General features: G+C 42.7%; 1 protein-coding gene across 3 annotated transcripts in view; it reads left to right on the top strand.

Moving 5' to 3' along the window:
* STK32C (serine/threonine kinase 32C) overlaps positions 1-22808 on the top strand; it is a gene marked incomplete at its 3' end in the record, with an annotated part of 459328 nt that overhangs the window by 415802 nt on the left and 20718 nt on the right. Inside the window, exons 9-11 of one of the 3 annotated variants that reach the window (XM_082268440.1) lie at positions 6053-6178; positions 10942-11073; positions 12918-12982. In XM_082268440.1, coding sequence (XP_082124566.1) covers positions 6053-6178; positions 10942-11073; positions 12918-12982 — 323 coding nt within the window. Of the gene's footprint in view, positions 1-6052; positions 6183-10941; positions 11074-12917; positions 12987-22808 lie in introns of those variants that run through there. The other 2 variants (XM_082268439.1, XM_082268441.1) reach the window with 2 other exon arrangements.

Here is a 22808-nt window from a genome sequence, read left to right as displayed (position 1 = left end):
TGCTTTGTGAATGGTTCCGCAGCCTTCTAGAACCTGTCACGTGTCCCAGAATAATGCAGGGGAAGAGGAGAATTTCTATTTGGTGATCTGACCGGAAGTGAGAACAGGTACCTTTCAAAACCATGGAACCCGCTCCTTCCCCAAAAAAAATAAAGTGTCAAAACTTAAAGAAGAGGGGGGAGGAAGCAGACAAGCGGAACGTTCCCTTTTGCCATGGCCTCAATGCTTTGCTTCATAGTGCGGCAATTGTACCTTGACATGTCAAGTTTCAAAGGCAGCATCACCTCTCAAATTTGCCCATTGAGCTCAGTGGAGTTGCACAGCAGCCACAAGCAAATTGCTTGGCTTGCAGATGTGACAGAGTAGTTGACATAGCAAAATTCCCATTCGGCTGGAAAAAAACACATATCGGAGGCAGCATTATCACCTCCTGAACTAACAATGAGAGGGGCAATAAATACCAGTGTAGCACCCTACAAGGTAGGTGCTAGGTAAAGTATAGTGTGCCTTGTCTGCTTAACAGCAGGGCCATGATTTCAGCTGGGCTGTCATGTCTCCCAGGTGTGGCTGCTGAGAGGGGAGTCTCCCCACTGGCTCCATGAGAGGATTCTCATTGGGTAGTGGAGGAAACCAAATCAGAGGCACATTCAGGCCTGTATCTACCCCAGAAGGCAGATTTTGCCGCAGAGGATTCTGGGAGTGGGTATAAGTTTAAGGGGAAAGCATGACGCAGCGTCTTTGGTGGGAAGCAGAGTCCCAGGAGGGAGAGTATGGCTGTCTCTCCTCCTGTCAGAAGGATCGGGTATCTCGGGTGGTTTGCCTGTACAGAGAGCTGAGCTGTAGAGTACAGAGAGAGAGCTGAGCTGAGCTGCAGAGAGGATTCGGTGTGCCGAGGACCAACGGAAAAAGAGGGGTTCAGTTCCAGGAAAGCATTCCAAATTCGTAAGTACTCTGAACTGCCCCTAGGGGTCTGCCCAGCTTATAGGGGACCACTCCGGTGAGGGTCCCTGGGATCCAGGAGCTAGCTAGCGGTAAAGGGGGTGCCTAGTGAGAGGACCCTGAAGTGTCAGAGGGGGTGTCTAGTGAGAGAACCCTGAAGTGTAGAGGGGGAGCCTAGTGAGAGGACTCAGAAGTGTAAAGGGGGCACCAGCAGTTGGGCCCTGAAGAGTTAGGTGTACAGTGTGCAGTGTGCAGTGTTGAGAGTTGCAGCAGCACAAGCAGATACAAGGAGCTACCTCAGTCAGTGAAGGGCTGGAGGGAGCTGTTCACAGGACTTTTGAGCTAAACAGAGAGTCAAGTGTCATTACAGTCCTGAATCTTCTGAGTTAACCATAGTGTTAAAGTCGAAGTTCTAGCACAGTTCAGCAAAACAGTATCTCTAAGTGCCAGGAAGCGTTGCTCGGCATCCAGCTGGCGTCAAAACAGCGCCAACAGGCATTTTTCTATCAAGTGTCCCAGTTAAACCTAGTTGAGCCAGAGGAGTATCCCACTCATTCTCTTCTCCTATCCCCATTACAAAATAAACAAAACAAACCAAAGATGCCGGAATGGTCATTGTCTCCAATCTCACACTTGGGTTTTCAACTTAAATGTGTTACCGGTAACAATGGCAAACCCATATCAGGCCCAATGCCTGGAAAAACTGCTACGCCAGTGTGATTTAAAATGTTACTAAAACCAGTAAAAACAGTAAAATCAGTCAGTATATGCAGGGTTCAGGTGTGCGCTGCGTACAGAGTGCAGGATTCAGGGGTGCGCTGCGTACAGAGTGCAGGGTTCAAGGGTGCGCTGCGCACAGAGTGCAGGGTTCAGGGGTGCGCTGCGTACAGAGTGCAGGGTCCAGGGGTGTGCTGCGTATAGAGTGCAGGGTTCAGGGGTGTGCTGCATACAGAGTGCAGGGTTCAGGTGTGCTCTGCGTACAGAGTGCAGAATTCAGTTGTGCACTGCATACAGAGTGCAGGGTTCAGGGGTGCACTGCATAAGACTGCTATATACTGCTAATGAGAAAAGGTATTTAGCGGTTTATATTTACCAAAAATTAATAATTTCTGCGTACTGTGGGAGACGAGATAGTGCAGAGTCCTGGGTTTAGTAACACTTTAAGTACAGAGTGCAGTGTTCAAGTGTGCTCTACATACAGATTGCAGGTTTCAGGGGTGCGCTGCGTACAGAGTGCAGGGTCCAGGGGTGTGCTGTGTATAGAGTGCAGGGTTCAGGGGTGTGCTGCATACAGAGTGCAGGGTTCAGGTGTGCGCTGCGTACAGAGTGCAGAATTCAGTCGTGCACTGCATACAGAGTGCAGGGGTGCACTGCATACAGAGTGCAGGGTTCAGGTGTGCGCTGCGTACAGATTGCAGGGTTCAGGGGTGCGCTGCGTATAGAGTGCAGGGTTCAGGGGTGCGCTGCATATAGAGTGCAGGGTTAAGGGGTGCGCTGCATATAGAGTGCAGGGTTCAGGGGTGCACTGCGTACAGAGTGCAGGGTTCAGGGGTGCCCCCTTTTCCCCCGAATCGCCCTCTCCCCCAGTGCAGTGCTCTACTCCCACCCCCAAATCTTCCTCATTGACAGTACCTAATAGAGAAATGCAGTGGCAGAAGAGCAGGATAGGTTACTCAGGAGGAGAGGAGAGTGTAGTGTAGCTGCAGGCCATGTGGGGCCGTGGGCACAGGCTTCAGGAGCTGTTGTCGCCAGACAAGCACTGGGTTCCAGTTACCTATCTATGCAGAGAGGCATGGGGTGGAGCACTGTTGAGATCATTCCACAGCCGGAAAGGGTGGAGCAGGTCGGAAAATACGGCTGCCTGCTCCTTCCGCCGCTGGCTCCAGCCTGCTTCTACTGAAAAATAATCCCAACTGACTCCAAACTCTGTCGGATAAGTGGCTCCTGGTGCTGCATCAAACTGGCAAAGGGTTTCTTGCTGAGCCAACACTAACCTGCCTGAAAAAAAGGACTGATGTTTATTAATATAAAAAAAATAAAAATGGACATTTACCGACAGCTGTAAAAATTCACTGATTTTTACAAACTGTCAGTAAATTTACTGATGGTTGACAACCCTGCTGTTCATTTTTAGCAAAGGTTCCCAGAGGCCTCAAAATTATTTCAAGGGTCACTCCAGGGTAGAAAGGTTGAAAAAGGCTGATATATATAGATGAAAGCAGAAAACTTAGAAATTGGATGACTTCCAAAGAGAAAACATTGGTATCAGAATTCTGGTCTTTTCAGAAGTCTTTGATACTTCGGAGCACTTACCCTGCAAGCTTTGGCTTTTTCACTGGTGGAGAATCAAACACTTCCATTTAAAACACATTCACCTGGATGGTTCTCAAGCAGAGAATGTTAGAGAGTCACATTCTCCACTTTATAAGTAGACCCCCTAATGCCTGGTACACACCTATGCAGTTTGCCTTTAATCCATTTCTGCAGTGCTTTTTGTGGTGCAATTTGCACTTTGCAAGTGCGTTTTTGAGCTCCAAATACACCAATTAGTTTTTTTTTAATGCTTTTTGCAGAATTGTAGGACATTTATTTTAACATAGGTTCCCATGGGACACCGTCACATCAATGCATTTTTGTGCCTCTGCGTTTTTGGAAAGGGTCAGGGACTCCTTTAAATGCAAAACTGCTTTTTTTTGTGTTTTTGGTTCAATAAACTTCAATGGAGAAGCTGATGCAAAGCATTTAGTGCGTTTTTACCGCAATTTTGCGATTTGCATTTAATAATTTGCCCAACACCAAATTTACCCCCCAAAAAAGCATAAAAAATGCAAATCATTGCAAAATCGCGGTATATTTGTTGCAACATCGCAGTAAAAAAACACAAAAAGCACTGCAGAAACGCTAAAAAGCAAACTGCATAGATGTGAATAGAGCCTTAAAGCATTATTGTGCTTTTTTTTGTCCAATTTGTTGTTGGGTGGAATAAAAAATGCAAATCATAACAAAAACACACTACATGCTTTTCTGCAGCTTCTCCAAGTCTATTAAACCAAAAATGCACCGTTTTGCTTTTAAAAAAAGTCCCTTGACCCTTTCCAGCAACTGAAAAATGCATAAATGTGAACATGTCCCATAGGATACCATGTTAAATGGACTGTAGTGCGTTTCTGCAAAAAGCAATAAAAAATGCATAGCTGTGAACAGAGCCTTTGGCCTGGTTCACACTACTACAACTGCGATTTCATCCAATATGCAATTTGGTAAAGTAATGCAGCTGCAGTACGACATGGTGCTTTTTTTTTTTTTTACACATTTTTGATGCAGTTTTAATACTACTGTACTGGGATTTCTGCAGGAGGAGGTAAACAGTTGAGGAAAAAATGCACTGGAGTCGCATCTAAAACATGTGTAGATACATTTTTGATGTGTTTCTATGGAAATCTAGGAGGCACAAAATTACATTGCATTGCCCCAAAGTAGCACAGGACCTTTCCCCAGTCGCATCGCAATAGTGTTACATTGATGTGAACAGGCACCATTGAAATTAATATGACACCATTGAATTTAATGTGATTTCTGTTATCATGAACTTCTGTGCGACCCAAGTGGCATCTGAAATCGCACCATTGTAAACCAGGCCTTAGTGTTGGTCTCTACAGCTCTACCTGTAGATAGATGATATGTTTAAGCATGCTGTAAATTTAGGACCTATTTACCTTTTCCGACTCCTTGTGATAAGCCTATTTGGAGTAAGTGCCGATTCACATATGTGCGGCTGCGCCGATCGCATGTAATGTCGGAGTGCACTGCTCCTTCATTACATGCGATCGGCTGTGCGGTGCGAGTTTAGCCATACACTTTGTATGGCTAAATTCGCACTGCACCCGCAGCAAAGACACACAGGACCCTTTTTTGCAGCCGCATCAGGATCGGATCGCACCGTGGTTCACACTCGTGCCATCTGATCCTGTGCAAACTGTAAAGATCGCACTGCGATATGCGATCAAACTGGGGGTGTCGTTAACATTTCATTGACACCCCCAGCGTATCGCATATGCAGTGTGAACTGCCAGGGGTGCGTTTGCGATGCGGGAACAGGCTGCGAATTCGCAGCCTTCCCGCATCGCATAAGTGTGAACCGGCACTTATGTAGTGCCAAGGCGAAGGTACAAAGTAACCACTTGACCTCCAGGCTTTTTTCTGATACTTTCGTTTACATGTAAAAATCTGTATTTTTTTGCTATAAAATTAGTTAGAACCCCCAAACATTATATATTTGTTTTAAAGAAGAGGCCCTAGAGAATAAAATGGCAGGTTTTGCAATTTGTATATGTCACGTGGTATTTGTGCAGTGGTTATTTATTTTTATTTTTACAGTGTTGCTTTCATTTTTTATTTTTTATCACTTTTATTGCTGTCTCATGAAATATAAACATCCCTTGTGACAGCAATATCCATGTAACAGGTACTTTTCATGGAGAGATCTGGGGTCTATTGGACCCCAAATCCCTCCTCTGCCCTTAAAAGCATTCAAAACACCAAGATTGGTGTGTTCGAATGCTTTTGAGAGCTTTTTTGAAAATGTTGCTCTTGACATCCTGGTAAACTGGAAGTGATGTCTGGTCATCACTTCCAGGTTACCATAGTAGAGAGCCGAACAAAGCCCATCCAGTCTCTATTTTGGCTCTCCGATCAGCCGGCAGAAGCACCAGCTGGTCAATCAGGACTCCCAGTGGGACGGAAGATCCGAGTAAAGCCACGGGAGGCAGCTTGTAAAAGGAATCCAGCGGATAGTTCCACAGAACTGGATGCAGTATTGTAAGCAATCCAGTGGCTAGTTAGCCACTAGGATTGCTTTTTACAAGAGAGCTCTAACAAAGCAGTACTGGGATTGTTCCGGTGTAACCACATGAAGTCTAGCGATGTACGGCTATGTCGCTGGTTGGCAAGTGGGTAATGGAGATTATTTCAGGGATTCTCTGAGACTTGAACATTTTTTTCAAGGGTTCCTTCAGGGTTGTGAAAGAAGGGTATGAGGTTTTAACAGGTTTCCAGGGTAAGTCCCAACTTTTAGCTCTAGCTAAAAAGGTATTTTTTTTTTTTATCGTTACAGCTATTGACGGTAAACCCTGAACATCGCTGCTCTTGCATACTTGATATTCAAACATCAACATATCTGGCAGATGTTGTTTGGGAAGATATTCTGGAGAAGAAAGTGGAACCAGGTTTTGTTCCAAATGCAAGTAATTTCTTTCTATTCTATTCTATTAGATGTCTTTTTTTAATGCAGGAAATGTAAGTAGCTGAATTTGACATGAGTCATTATACTACCCTTTATTATAGAGCCCAGACTGGGAGAGGGAGAAGGAACCAGGGGTGCAGTGCTTATGTGCTAATATGAGTGTCGGGGGATGAACTACTACTGATGTTTCTTCTGCACTATTTAGACACAGGCTGGAGGAGGGACAGGATTTGTGAGTGTTGTTTGAGTCCTCGTTCACATTGAGTGCGGCTTTGAAATCGCGCGATATCACCTAAAAATCGCACGATTTCAAAGCCGCATCTCAGTGTGACTTCAGATGCAACTTTGAAGGCATCTGTCTGACTTCATGCACAGGTGTCTAGTGAAGTTGCATCCGAAATCGCCAAAACGAGTGCATGTACTACTTTTTCAAATCGATTCCGCACCGCAAAGTCGATGTCACATCAATTTGAACACTGCCATTGCCAGCAATAGGATGTGACTTGTCATGTGATTTGACCAGTCAAATCGCATGACAAATTGTTTCAATGTGAATGCATTTCTAGGGCTCCATTCACACTTGTATGACTCCAGAGTTGTGCCAACTTTGAAATGCAAGTTTGAGGCAACTTTGGATGGTGGGATGGGTGCAACTTGGATACGACTTTGGCTTTGACCAGTGATAATGGACAACTGTTGCAATCTATAACATTCAGGTACAACTTTCATCCAACTTTTGAGGGTTAATCTTGAAGTTTATGGCCCTCAAGTTGCATGAAATTTGGACCAAAGTAGTACTTTGAAGTCGCTGCAACTTTAAGTTGCACATATATGAATGGTTATCATTGGAAAACATGGGGAAAGACTTGTCATGCAACTTTGATGTTCAAAGTTGCATGACAAGTCGTATAAGTGAGAATGAAGTCTAATGCCCCATACACACGTGCAGATTATCTGCAGACTTTTGTCTGCAGATTTACCTTTTCTATGTAGTGCAAGGGCCTGCCGGATTGCATACAAATTGAAAGTGTTTAGGTTTGACCTCATATTATATGGTTTTGGTAAGTCTGCAGACAAAAGTCTGCAGATAATCTGCCTGTGTGTACGGGGCATTAGGCTCCATTTACACTTGTACAACTTTAAAATCGGTACAATTTCCATTGCAACTCCGCCATGCAACTTGACAGGACTTTGATACTACTTTGGATGAGTGCAACTTGAGCAAAAATTAAAAATTTGTTAGGTTTTTTTATTTTCTAACGAATTCCAAATTTTCAGAACAATCGGAATTCGAATCGGTTGAAAACTGATCAACCAATTTGAATTCTGTGTGAAGAATAGCTGGTTGTTAGGGAGCGGGCTCATCAGCTGTCAGCGAGTTTCATCACTGACAGCTGAATGTAAAAAAAAGAATGCAAGCACATAAAAAAAATGAAAAAAAAAAAAAATATGGCCTTGGGTCCAAAATGGTGTGGGGTCCCCCCCCAAAACCCATGCCAGACCCTTATTTGAGTATGCACCCCGGCAGGTCAGGAAAGGGAGAGGAGGAGCAATACCCGACCACATGCCCTCAACATTGGGGGCACGATTGGGGCACAGGGGGCTCTGGTATGAAAGCCATACCAGAAGGGCCTGATGTGCATGGGGGGTCCCCGCACTGTTTTTTTTTTTTCTCCGTTTTTCATTGCCGGACTTTTTTTTTTTTTTTACATTCAGCTGTCAGTCGGGAATCTCACAGACAGCTGATGAGTCATCGGTTGCTAACCTCCCTGGCGGTGATCCCGAGCGTGACTCGGGGTTAATTTTTTCTATCAGGAGCGGTAACCCCGAGTCACGCTCGGGGTAGTATTGCAGAGTGCCAGCGGAGCCCCCTTAGCTCCCAGAGTAATGCACTTACCTTGTCCCGGCGATCCAGCGATGTCCTTCGCTCCGATCGCCGGGTGACCGGCGTCTGACTTCCTGGTTCCGTTCCCTGCGAGCAGAGGCGGCGCACGGGAGCGGAACTGGGCGTGAATTTTGAAAAGTAAAAATAAATAAAAGAGGTGATACAATGTAATCTGAGAGGATTACACTGTATCACCACAGATTACCTCAGATCTGACAGTACAGTGCCCCTTCTGACATTATACTTGTGATTTGTGCCCAAAAAAATATATATATTATGGCATCAAAAAAAGCGCCAGTCTAAAGCGCTTTTGGACCAGCTGAGTGGCAGCGACAGCGACCCGGAGGTGATCGCGGAAGTGAGCGATAGCGAGTCATGGGGTGATTTGTCGTCTGACACTGACACGGATCTGGCAAGTGACAACGGCGATGACCCTGCACCTGACCTGAGCGATGTGCGCACTTGGTGCGCTATTGATTGCGATGCGGACCAGGTAGCGCAGGTTCACCGGATCACCTGGGATGAAGGTAGATGTCGAGCGTGACAACCCTCTGGCATACCTGCAATTATTCCTCACCGAGGAGGTAATTGAAATAATTGTCACAGAGACGAATCGCTACAAAGAGCAGCAATCCGCTACGCTGCATGCCAGGCTTTCCAGAAGCAGAAAATGGGAACCGGTGACGAAAGAGGACATGTGGCTGTTTCTGGGACTCCTCTTTCTTCAGGGGTTGGTGGGGAAACCATTCCAGAAATGGTACTGGACCACCAACAGGTTACTGGCCACTCCGTTCTTTGGCACCGTGATGTCTGAGTATCGCTTCAACCTGATTATGAAGTATTTCCACTTCACAAACAATGAGGAGTTTGATGAGGCCACGCATCCTGCGCCCAAACTGAAAAAAATCTGGGAGGTATGGCAAATTATTGTGGCCAATTTCCATCGGACCTACGTGCCAGAAAGGGACGTCAGCGTGGATGAGAGTTTGATGGCCTACAAGGGTCGCCTAAGCTGGATTCAGTACATCGCATCCAAAAGAGCGCGGTTTGGCATCAAATCATATATGCTCTGCGAGTCATCCACGGGGTACATATGGAATTCCATAATTTACACCGGCAAAGGCACTAAATTCAACCCCAGGTACAGCGGCTATGGGATGGCCACATCATCCGTCCTTACACTTCTGGAGCCATTGCTGAACCAGGGATATTGTGACCACGGACAACTTCTATACGTCCCCGGAACTATATGATGTTTTGCTACAAAATAGAACCGACGCATATGGTACCGTTAGGCCTAACCGACGAGACATGCCATCTTTGTTTGCCAAAAAAAAACTAAAAACCGGAGAAATGGTTGCCTGGCAGAAGGGTAAGATGATGGCAATGAGATGGCGAGACAAGAAGGATGTGTGTCTCATGAGCACTGTGCACAATACCTCCACTGCCATGGTCCACACAAAATGTGGGACAGATGTGCTGAAACCACAGGTCGTGATTGACTATAACAAAACAATGGGAGGTGTCGACAGAGCCGATCAGGAAATGACCTTCTATCCCGCTATGCGAAAACAGCAAAAAAAATATTATAAAAAAATATTCAGGCACCTTCTGGAACAATGTCTTTGGAACGCTTACATCCTGCACAAAGCCAACAGTGACAAGCCTCTTGCTCATTCCAAGTTTGTCTGGAAGGTGGCTGAGCAGATTTTTGTAAAGCACCAGACACCATCAGGAGCTGTAAATAGACCTGGACGTCGCGCTGTTGACGTGGTCAACCCAGAGCGTCTGACCAGCCATCACTTTGCAGACTATATCCCGCCAACCGCAAAAAAGGCAGCACCGACCAGGATGTGTGTTGTTTGCTGCTCAAAACGCGATAGAAATGGAAAGAAAGTCCGCAAGGAAACCACGTTCCATTGTCCTGATTGTGACGTCAGACTTTGTGTAGTTCCTTGTTTCAAAATTATCACACGCAGGATGTGTATTGAATTTTCTTTCTTTGACAAATTTCCTTATTTACTACATTATTGAATAAAATTACATTATTTATGAGATTATAATTCATGATTTTGTGTTTCAAAATTTATCACAACTGGGATGTCTACTAGAGTCTTGTTTTGGTCAGGTTTAAGTCAGTAATTACTAAGAATTGTAGGCCTATAATACATAACACCAAATTTCCATGCAAAAAATTGTACCGCTTTTGGTATAAACTTCCAGACATAATCATACCGCCAGGGAGGTTAAGGACACAGAAGCCAGCCCTGCCCGCTCCTTAACAACCAGCTATTCTTCACACTGAATTCAAATAAATTGATCAATTTTCAACCGATTCAAAATTCTGAGCATTCTGAAGATATGGAATTCGTTGGATAATAAAAAAAAATCCTAACTCGTTTTTCATTTTTCACTCATCCAAAGTTGCACCAAAATCACATCTATATGATGCAGGTGTGACTTTCATGCAAATTTTGAGGGTTTACATTGAGGTCTATGGACCTAAAGTTGCATAAAAGTCAGACCAAAGCAGTGCAGGAAAAGTCGCTGTGACTTGAAGTCGCACAGATATGAATGGTACTCATGGGGGTCCAAAGTCCCATGACAAGCCGCACAAGTGTGAATGGAGCCTCAGGCTAGGTTCACATTGATGCTGCTCTGGAAGCTGCGTTCTGCACGGGCGCACCAGTCCCGAAGGGGAATTTAAGGGAATCAAACTCCACTCTGGAGCTATCTATTTTACTCTAAATACTTCCATCTGGATGGCTTATCTGATGGGGTTATTGTATTACTGATATAACAAAACAGAGACATAAAAAGCTGTAGTATTCTGATTGTCTTCAGCCCTCTTCTATGAGTTTCTTTATCTCTGTAGAAAGGTCGTCTGCACTGTGATCCCACATTTGAACTAGAAGAGATGATCTTAGAATCAAGACCGCTCCATAAAAAGAAGAAAAGGCTGGCCAAGAACAAGTCCAGGGATAACAGTAAAGACAGTTCACAGTCTGTAAGTCTTGCATTTTTATTATTCCCATAGTATACTCTTAGTCCACAGTAACAACAGAATGCACGGGCTTTGAATTATGAAGGAGGGACAATAATGATGATTATTACTGAGCAGAAAATAGTGGTAATCCATGGAGTCTTTCACACGGGTGTCATCAGTTCAGTCATGCGTTTTGCTAGTGATTCAAGTCACATCAGTTTCCAAATCCATCTTCAGTGCTGGATCACACCTGATTCCGTACCTGTGCGATTAAGTGCAGTGTGATTTTCAGGACATTCACTAGAAGGGGCTGAAATTGCACTGGATCGCATAAAAAGTAGTGCATGTGCTACTTTTCGAAAATGCTCCGCGCCAAATCGCATGGTACTGAGGTATCCTATGATCTGATGCAGGCAAACGCACTGAGTTTGCAATCTGCGTTTGAGGTGTCATAGATCAATATTGGAACACAAAAGGAGGAAAAGGAGACGGGACTTTCATGGTGTTGACTTACCCACTCAGAATAACTCAAAATAAAATTCATAAAAATTATTACTTTATTCATTAACAATAAAAATATATTCCTGAGTCACAAATACAATCCTTATAACCAAGAATAACATTACACATGATGAAACCAAATATTATAATATATAATATATATATATATAATATATATTATTCTTGGTTATAAGGGTTGTATTTGTGACTCAGGAATATATTTTTATTGTTAATGAATAAAGTAATAATTTTTATGAATTTTTATGTGTTTTTTGAGTTATTCTGAGTGGGAGGTCAACACCGTGAAAGTCCCGTCTCCTTTTCCTCCTTTTGTGATCCAATCCATTACTGGGATGTCGGGCTGACATGATTGACTATGACATCACTTTACTATCATATATCAATATATTGACACCCCCAGCAGATCTCACAGGCAGTGCGTTTTGAGCACAGTGCGGGAAATGCACCCGGAGCTTGCCTTTCCCGCACTAAGTTCTGGGGGGAACTGGCCCTCAGTTCAGTTCAGTTTACATCCCTTTTTGAATCATTTTTTTTTTTAATTTGTTAAAGAAACTTTGAGATAAAAGTATAAACAAAAAATGTTTCTTGCCTAAAAAATGACATAAAGAGGACAGACGTAAATGGACGGCACCCATTTACATCCGTTCACATCCGTGCATATCCATCTAAATAGAAAAAGATGCAGCCTTGTTCTTTAAAAAAAACGGACCTGAAGAGACACGGATGGAGGTGGATCTCCATCATCCATTCAAATGACAAGTCCATAGGAACAAATTAGAAAATGGATGAACGGAACCCCAAGGGCCCTAAGAGTCTATTTAGAATGGTTTTCACACAACTTTCTCCAAGGATTCTTACATTTTTACAGTTGAATGTGATTAAATAAATGGGAGAAAGCTGTGTGATAACCTTTAGGACTTGCGGTTTCAGATCGCTTTTCAGAGAGGATTTGACAGGCAATAAGGACGTGTTATATCACCTAACACCAGCTGATTTAACTCTGTAATGCCACACTACCGCACCGCAATCACATTCATTGCACGAGGTTGCTGCTTGGCCCCATTGAACTCCACAAGCGGTGCCCCTTGTCAAACTCTGCACTCCAAGTTAAAAATGCTGTGGCCGTGAAGCAAAGCAGCATGGCTGCAGCCCGTGTACAGCCCAGTCTGGCTGTATTGTGAGAGTTCGGGTGGGTGGTGGTAGAACTGTGGCTCAGTTGCCTGTTTTTACTGCCTGTCTGAAAGAACCCTTTATATATACCTGTTGTATGTGAATAAAAAATGTAAACGATAAAAATCTAACAAAATGTATTCAGAAAGATTGTACATTTTTTTTTTAAACAGGATGACTTCCTGCAGGAATGTCTAGATGCCATTCAACAAGAATTTGTCATTTTCAATCGTGAAAAGTAAGTAAAATGTTTTCTGTTCAAAACTACTTTGCAATATTTTTACTTTCAAAGCATCCTCTAAATGTTTTTATTAGCGCGTGCTTGGAAAACGCCTACACTAAACATATTGCATGTGAAAACCAAAATGTCGTGGATTATGCTTAACGAGCAGTTAGCCAGTATTCGTTTAGATAGACAGCGTAGATTTGACCATGTGTGGAGCCCCTGGATAGAATATTTGCAGGCCCCGTAGTTGCGACTGGGTGGCTTGGGGTCCGGCGCGGGGGGACATGTGACTATTTTACTTTGTTTTCCATTTCCTTTTGTCTTGGCCTCCTTTTCTTTCTTGTTCTTTTCTTTTTTTCTTCCGTTCTTCCCTTCTCTCTCTTTGTCCTTTCTCTTTCTCCGTCCATAGTGGTGTGGGCTATTCTTCCTTTCTTTTTTCTGATCTTTTTTCTTTCTCGTCTATTAGCTCTTTTGGGGGTCTGGATGCCGGAGAGGCGTTCTTAGCTCTGACTTCAGAGCTCTGGTTTGGGTTTCTTGCTATGGGTCTGGGTTGTTATATATTATTTGACCGCTGGTGGGAGCCCATTGGCTTCCTCTTTTGGGGGGGGAGGGCTGGGGGGGGGGGGGCTTCACCCTTTTGTGGACACAGATTGTGCCCATTCAGGGTGTCTGGGACGGGGGCCCCCTGCTGGACAGTCTATTAATGGAGCTTGGTGAGTCTTCTGGACTCTTGATGTACCTCCTATTGAGGAGACTTGGTTTTGGGACTTGATGTATTTTGCGGTTTACCTTTTTATACCTGACTTCCTAATTGACAATACTGTTATGAGACATGTTTTCATATGCACTGTTCTGGTACATGGTGCTTTTCCGCATGCTGCCCCCTTTTTTATATGTTTTCTATATTTTCTATTTTATGTTTTACTATTGTACTGTGTTGTTAAACTCAATAAAAAACTATTGAATACTAAATGTTTTTAGTAGCCTTCTTGTAAATTAGGTGTATTTGGCATTAAACTGATTGGTAACTTCTTATACCTTAGTGTAGCCACTTTTTAGGCAGATAACTCCATTACCATGGGACTAAAGTTGGCGCTAGGAGCTCAGTTTTAGGTCAACATAGGTCACTAATCCTAGTCTGACAGATGTGTATTCCCAAACTGTTCCCCAGACTGTTTATGACATAACTTTTTATGACAAGGTCTTTTTAGGAGTCTGTTGAAGACCCTTGGCTATGGACGGTGTATGACACCCTGCACACCCCCCACAGCACCACCCTGGTCCAAAACATTTGTAAAATAGTCATAAAATTCAATCTGAATAGTCTGACATGATCTGCTCTCAGTAAAGCCATGCTGCTTTGGGTCCAAAAGTTGTGTATTTTTAATGGATAAGTCCACCCTAACACTAAAATCGCTGCATCTATAGACCCCCATGATCTAACACTAACTTATCCAGCCCTGTAAAGATTAAATCAGTATACATACCTTTTTTGAAGCCGATCCGACCTGATCCCACGCTGAGCTGTCACCCGCAGCTTTGCTGTGTAGGTGGGTGCTGAGAAAGCCCCATAGTAATTTTATGGGTGACATCACTTTCAATTCATTTTACAGCCATTGTTGGCTGTGTTCTCTGCAGAGCTTCCACCACTGGAGACTGGGTCAGATCGGTTTAAAAAAAGGTAGGCATACTACGTTATTCTTTACAGGGCTAGATAGGTTAGTCTTAGATCATTGGGGTCTATAGATGCAGAGATCTTAGTTTTAGGATGGACTTATCCTTTAAGTGATCGATGATCCTTCTTTTCAGGAGTGATTCCAATAACTTGACTACAACTGGTGTTAAACTCACTGGCCTGTAATTGCCAGCTTCTACCTTGCTGCCCTTCTTGTGGATAGGTATAATATTAGCTGTCCGCCAGTCATGGGGAACTTCTCCTGTTACAACGGATTGATTTAAAAGATCTGTTAATGGTCCCACAACTACATCTCGAATGTTCTTTTAGAACTCTGGCATAAATACCATTAGGGCCTACTGTTTTATTAAGCTCTATGTGACTCAGTTCCTCTGCTACATCTGTCTTCAGCAATCCTAAAATGAACTGTCCTTACTAGAACCATTATGATTCCCCAACTTGTTATTGTTAGCACAATTTATTTCTGAGAAGACTGAACAGATGTAATTGTTTAAATGGTTTGCTACACCCAGGTCTCCCTCGACATATGTGTTGTGCCCATCTTTAATTTTAGTGATCCCATTGTATTTTTTCCTTCTATCACTAATGTACCTAAAAAAGGTTCTATCTCCTTTCTTAATAGAGTAAACAATTTCCTCCTCTTTCTGTGCTTTGGCAATATTAATAATGCGTTTGGCCTCTTTTTGTCTATTTTTATACTCTCTTAGCTACAACTCCTGTTTCCTTGAATCTTCTATATGCTGATTTTTTTTTTTTCCCTTACTATCCTACTTACCTCTTTAGTGAACCACATTGGGTTGTTTTTTCCCGTTTATTCTTCTTAACTTGCCTGACATCCAATCTAGTTGCCTCCAGGATGGTCGACTTTAATAGTGTCCACTGATTACTTACTCCTTTTTTTCCTCCAACCTTTCAATTAATTTTTTGTAAATTTAGTATATTTATATATATATAATTTGATATATAGAATACAGTTTTAACTGGAATAAAAAATAATGAATTTTCAGACTTTTTTCCAATCACATTTTAACAAAAATGTTGGTCACATCATTATTTTGATGCCTATTTAGTGAAACAAAGGGCAAAGTGCTTTGATCCATCATGGCCGAGCAGCGTTAAAGTAGAAATACCATAAACCCGTAGGAAGTCGACTGATTGCAGATCACTAAGCTATTAAATTGGAAGTCTGGTCTAAAGTTAAAAAGGCTCCCACCCCCATCCTATACTAACTACCACGCAGGGCGCTCTGGTCCGCTCACGTGATTGGCTCCTAATAGTGGCTTCAGGGGAGAGGAGGGACAGCCAACAATGGATGCTCCATAGTAAGCCTTTAGTAATGTCACCACTGAGGCATTGCAGCAGTTGTCGGCGATCTCTCCTCTCCCTTGAAGCCGGTGCTGGGAGCCACCTTTAGATTAGCTAAGTATACACATCTTTCCTCTACAAGCAAGTTAGTATAGGACTTAGGGGGGTGGGGTTTAAGATTAAATAGGTTTGTACCAGCCTCCCTCTTTAATATTTTAGTGATCTGCGCTCAGTCGACTTCCTATGGGTTAATGCCCTTTGCACAATGCCCTTCCTCTTATTGGAAAAGCCAGAGCTTTCCTTCTTGTAGAAAACACAGTTCACTCCTGTATGTTGTGCTAGAAAGGGATCAGTATCCAGCTCTGTCTGGTACTTTCTCCCCCTAATAGCCTGGTAATAGAATAATGCTTTGTGGTAATAAAATCATGTTTCCAGGTAATTTAATCTTGCTTCCCGGTACTGGCAACCATCACATGTTAATAATATCATCAGGACAGAGTAAAGCTTGCTTTAGAGCTCTGAGTCAGCATTGTAGTAATTAGGTTGTGATAATGAAAATGTGCACACATCAAGCTATGGCAGGTTCTAGATATAGAAGAGGCAAGAACTCCAGAGGTAAAGATTTCCGAAAATGATTCTTAAATAGTTACAAAGTTATTCAGATGTCCACTGAGTTCAACCAAATGAAAAACAAATCCTCAGAACCATACTGTAAGCCTGCAGTTTATCCAGAGGAAGGCAAAAAAAAAAAAAAAACATGTAAAGCTATAATTAGACATGTGCAGAACGAAGAAATGAGTTTAATTTCAGATTGATTCGCTGTGTTACTAATTTTATTTTGTTGATTTGTTTCAGAATTCCTTTAATTTTGTTTTGTTTTGTTTAATTTTGTTTTGTTTAATAATTTTCTAACAAATTCAAAGTTTTCAGAATGATTCTAATTAGGATCAGTCGAAAAATTATTGACCGATTCGAATTCTGTGTGAAGGATAGCTGGTTGTTAAGGAGCAGGCTGGGAATCTGGCCACCACAACCGATGACTCATCAGCTGTCAGCGGGCTTCCCCACTGACAGCTGAAATGTAAACAAAAGAATGCCGGCAATGAAAATGCAGAAAAAAAAAGACAAAATTTAAAAGAAAATGGTGTGGGGTCCCCCTCAAAATTCATACCAGACCCTTATCTGAGCATGCAGCCCCACAGGCCAGGAAAGAGGGGGGGATGAGCAAGAACCCCCTTCCCCTCCTGAACCAGACCAGGCCACATGCCCTCAACATGGGGGGGGTGCTTTGGGGCAGTTATTGGAATCTGGATGCCCCTTTAACAGGATTGAGGCCCTTGTCCCCATCAACAAAGTGCTTTGGGGGGCAGAGCCCCCTGCCCCAAAGCACCCCCCCATGTTGAGGGCATGCGGGCTAGTATAGTTTGGGAGGGGGGACACTTGCTTCAACCCCCCCTCCCCCTCTTTTCTAAGCCTGCTAGGCTGCATGCTTGGTTAAGGGTCTGGTATGGATTTTGAGGGGGATCCCACGTTGTTTTTTTTTTACATTTTGGTGTGGGGTTTCCCTTAAAGTCTATACCAGACCCGAAGGGCCTTGTAAGGATTGGGGGGGACCCTACGTTTTTTTTGTTTTTGTTTTTTTTGCATAGGTTGTTAAAGAAGAGTTCCAGGCACCTATAACTAAAAGTGTAGCTGCTGACTTTTAGGAAAACACTCACACGGTCTAGCGGTGAGCTCACCCCAGCCGTCTTTATCCTCCGTCTTCCCTCGACGGTGCCAGTATCTTCAATATGGGCACCCGGCTGTGACAGCTTGTGGCTTCACAGCCGGGTGCCCACTGCGCATGTGTGAGTCTCGTGGCGTATCCTGGATTGGTGGATGCAGTGTTCTGGGACCTGTCAGTGTCCCAGAAGACTGCAGGGGGAGGGAGGGAGAAGAACTTCCGTTGCCGAGCCCTAGGTACCTGTCAAAATCGGGTACTTGCCCCCCCCACGCTCTTTAAAAGTGCCAATTGTGCAAGAAGAGCGGGGGATGAGTCCTTAAAGCAGAACTTCTCATTTTGGATGAAGTTATCACTTCTTAACAGCCAGCTATTCTTCACAAAGAATCCAAATCGGTCGATAATTTTTCAGCTTATCTGAATATGAATTGTTCCGAAAGTTTGGAATTTACATTCACACCAAAATGAATTGCACATGTCTAGCTATAATCTAATGAATCTAATTTGCTGTAACATGAAAAAAAATCCTTTCTGTTCACCTAAGGCAATCAGCTACTCCTGGATCAACATTCTATTGTGTTATTTCTAGGCTCCATTCACACCTGAGCATATCGTTTTCAGCTTTTTTTCAGTCATTTTTCAGACATTTTTTAGGCGTTTTTCAGGTGTTTTTTCAGGCGTTTTTGCAGGTGTTTGGAGGCAGGCATTGACATCTGACCAAAAACGCGTGTAATCTGCCAAAAAAGAAGCTCGTATACTTTTTTGAGCTTCAGGTGACAAAACGCTCATATGTGAACAGGGGCCATTGAAATGAATGGGATTTTGCTTGTTGGGCATTTTGGAACTTCAGAGATGAGCGTTTTAAGAGCTGAAAAATGATCAGGTGTGAACGGGGCCTAATGCATATTAACTACTTCTGGCCCGCCCACCTTGTATTTACGTCGCTATTTTTTACGTTAAATACCGAAGTTATGGCAGCAGATAGCTGCCATAACCCCGGTACTTTCTTACATGGCCGGCGGTCCTCTTTCACATAAAAGTGTTCCGAGCAGCGGATTCACAAAGGAATTACTTTTATGGGCGGCGGGAGAGGTGCCCCCCTTCCGGCAGCTTCCTTGTAATAGTAATAAAAGTGATCAAAAAACATTTTTTTTTTTTAAGGGTCAGTGAAAAAAAAAAAAGCAAAATAAATAAGAAAAAAACAATTTAACGTGCCCTGTCCCTCGCGTGCAGAAGCGAACGCATATATAAGTCGTGCCCACATATGTAAAGGGTGTTCAAACCACACGTGTGAGGTATCACTGCGATCGTATTTTAGCACTAGACCTCCTCTGTAACTTAAATGGTAACCTGTAGAAATGTTTAAAGCATCGCCTATGGAGATTTTTAAATAACCAAGTAACCATGACATGCTAGGTATCAATTTACTCGGCATAACATTATCTTTCACATTATAGAAAAAATTGGGCTAACTTTACTGTTTTCTTATTTTTGAATTCAAAAAAGTGTATTTTTTTTTCCCCAAAAAATTCTATTGTAAGACCGCTGTGCAAATACAGTGTGACATAAAGCACTGCAACTATCTCCATTTTATTCTATAGGGTCTCTGCTAAAAAAAAAAAAAATATGTATATATATACACACATATATAATATGTTGGGGTTTTAAGTAATTTTTATAGCAAAAAATACAGATTTTAACTTGAAAACAACAAATGTCAGAAAAAAATAATAGGCATGGTCCTTAAGTGGTTAACAGCCGCTTATAGTTTGTGCATTTAGAAACATAAGCCTTGCTTGGAACAATCCACCAAATTGGCTAGAACCAGTTCCCATTTTACAATTCTTACTGTAAAGAACCCTTTTCATTTGCAGAGTATTTTTAACCACTTCAGCCCCGAAAGATTTTACCCCCTTCCTGACCAGGCCCTATTTTGCGATTTGGCGCTGTGTTACTTTAATGGACTATTGCGCGGTCATGCGATACTGTACCCAAACAAAATTTACGTCCTTTTTTCCCACAAATAGAGCTTTCTTTTGGTGGTATTTGATCATCTGTGCGATTTTTATTTTTTGCACTGTAAACAAAAAAAGAGCAACAATTTTGAAAAAAATATATATATATTTTTCACATTCTGCTATATAACATTCCCAAAAAAAATTTAAAAAATTACATTTTTTAACATTTTAGGACAATTTGTTTTCTGCAACATATTTTTGGTAAAAAAAAAAAATCGCAATAAGTGTATTTTGATTGGTTTGCGCAAAAGTTATAGCGTCTACTAACTGCGGGAAAGATTTATATCATTTTTATTGTTTTTTTTTTTTCCTAGTAATGGCGGCGATCTGTGATTTTTTGACTGTGACATTGCATTGGACAGATCAGACCCCTAACTGACATTTTTGACACTTTTGGGGGGACCAGTGACATTACTACAGTAATCAGTGCTAAAAATATGCACTGTTACTGTAATAATGACACTGGCTGGGAAGGGGTAACATTATGGGTGATCAAGGGGTTCAATTTGACCCTAGGGGAGTGATTCTAACTGTGGGGGGGCGTGGCTTCTGAGATGACCATAGAGACCTGTAATCCTATATAGAAGGATCACATGAGCTCTGTGATCATCCCAGGGAGACGAACGGTCGGCTGTGTATACAACAGCTGACTGTCCTTCTCTCTCAGCGGGGAGCGATCGCGGGTGTCAGGTGGCAATCGGAGCTGCCTGACACATGCATTGGCTTCCTTTCTGACAAGCGGGGGCAGGAGCTTGCCGCCGGGGGTGTGTGCTCGCCCCCGAGACTCCCGAGAGCAATCGCCGTAAATGTACGGCGATTCGCCCAGGAGCGGCTGCCTGCTGCAGTACATCTGCAGGGGGGGGTCGTGAAGGAGTTAATGAGGACAAGAGGATTTTGTCCCAAGCAGGCCCTCCAGGGTTTGGGTAGGTAAAAAGTTCTTACCTTTTGACTAGTGTAAGAACATCACTTATAAGTACAGATTTTTGTGTGGAAGTAAACCCCCCTATCATTTTCAGCCAAGGAAAATGCCATCTTGGCCTCTGTTTAATCTTCAACTGCCAAGAAGCTGCACATGTGATCAGATATGACACCAGGCATTTGATGGTTTGACAGTTTAGTTGAGAGTTTAATCAATGTGACAGTTACATTCCCGGCACATGCTGGAAATGTAACTGTTTTTATAAACTGTTAAATCGATGGGTTTACTTCCACTGTAAGCAAATAATTTACATATTTACATTAAAGCAGAACTTCACTCTCTCAGTTAACATTGACTATTTGTAATCCTTATGCTGCTAGCATTAGTAAATAGATAGGAAAGTATATCATATTTACTTGTATTAAACGTTTGCCATTCATGAGAGAGTGAGGCTTGAGGCTTGCTGAGGTGTGAGAGGAAGAGAGCCCGGAGTCACCCATCCATGTGGGATTTGTTATCTTTTTAAAGCTGATTTAGATTTAGAGTTGTGAGGTCTAAGGATTTGGTAAGAAGCATTATAATCACTTGGTGATTGGTGCACAGTAGCTGAAGATTTTGCACACTTTTGGTGGACTTTTATATTTAGTTTGTAGGACTTTATAATTTTTTTATTTCTTATACACATGTAGAGCCACCCCCGTAAGGGCTGCTGGAAGATGACTGTCCCCAAAGGTTGCCCTGCATTTCCAAGCTTCCCGACACCTCTGACACCCTGGGTTTGGACATAATCCAAAGAAAGAATGCAATTGCAAAGACACCAGTCTGTAGCAAAGTAAATTCGTATTTTACTAAAGATTCTTAAGCCAGAACAGAAAAAAAGGAATGTTGAGTAGGGATGATCGAACGGTTCGGGTCCACCATCGGTTCGGCCCGAACATTGGGTGTTCGAGGTTCGGCCGAATTTAGAACTTTTTGCCCAAAAAGTTCGGAGTTCGGCAACCAGAACCGACCAAAATGCAATGCTTCAGGAAATGATTGGACCAGAACCATTAGCAAAAGCCAATTGAGGGGGCAGGAGAATGCTAGGAATGTGATTGAAGTGACTAGGGGGTCCCTAGACCAATCATTAGTGAATATGCCCCCCAGTATATAAGATCGCCCCCGCCATATTCCTAGCATTGTTATACTGGACATGGAAGAGAGTGGAAGCAGTTATGTTAATTTTACTTTAAAAGTGTCATTTAGCATTTATTAGTGTGAGGAAAGGGATATCTAGTGTAGTTAGAGTGCTCCTTTACACTTAAGTTAGCTTCAAAAATTTAGTTTCTGTAGGGAAAGTGTTAAGTGTCAGGGGACCGTAGTGTAGTGTAGGGTTAACTGACAGTGACTGCTATGGAAGGGTGACAAAACCCTTCCATAGCAGGGTGACCGCTATAGAGAAATGATCATTTCTCTGAGTTGCTTCGGGACAGGAATATGGCTTCTCACCAGCCAAGCATTTTTCATGCTGCAGGGGCTGCCACTGCCAGTGCTTTTTTGAGGACATGTTTGATGTCAGACATGACATCTGAACATGTGTATAGGGGGTATATATACACATATATGTCTGTATATATACCCCTAGACATATATAGGTGTGATAGTAGCAGAAATATATGCTTGCGCTAATGAAATCATTTACAGTAATATATTTCTGCTACTATCACACCTATATATGGCTAGGTGTCTATATACATATAATTATGTGTGTATATATACCACTATACACAAGTTCAGATGTTTTGCCTGCCTCAAAAGAACCCCAAAAAATGCCAAAAGAACGCTAGCGTCAAAAAAAAAATGCCCAGGTGTGTTTTTGCTGGCATTTTTTGGGAGTTTTTGGAGGCAGGCAAAACATCAGAACTTGTGCACAGTACCACTATACACAAGTTCAGATGTTTTTCCTGACTGCAAAGAACCCAAAAAAATGCCTTCTATTAAACCGGCAAGGTGTTACAGCAGCGAAGCCATACTCCTGTGCTGAAAGTTTTCTAATAAAAACGATATTTTTTTATGGTTCTGGACATGCTACAGAGCTGAGACTTCACATGTACACTTTTTAGACCCCCCAGATCTAAAATCCAAAGTAAAAATCAAAAAATCTCTTTTTTTTTTTTTTTTTAATTTTTTCAATAATTGGC

The sequence above is a fragment of the Pelophylax lessonae genome (assembly GCF_965119305.1).
Source record: "Pelophylax lessonae genome assembly, chromosome: 9".
Classification (NCBI taxonomy): domain Eukaryota; kingdom Metazoa; phylum Chordata; class Amphibia; order Anura; family Ranidae; genus Pelophylax; species Pelophylax lessonae.
Note: the sequence above shows the minus strand (reverse complement) of the source record. Positions and strands in the feature narration are given on the sequence as shown.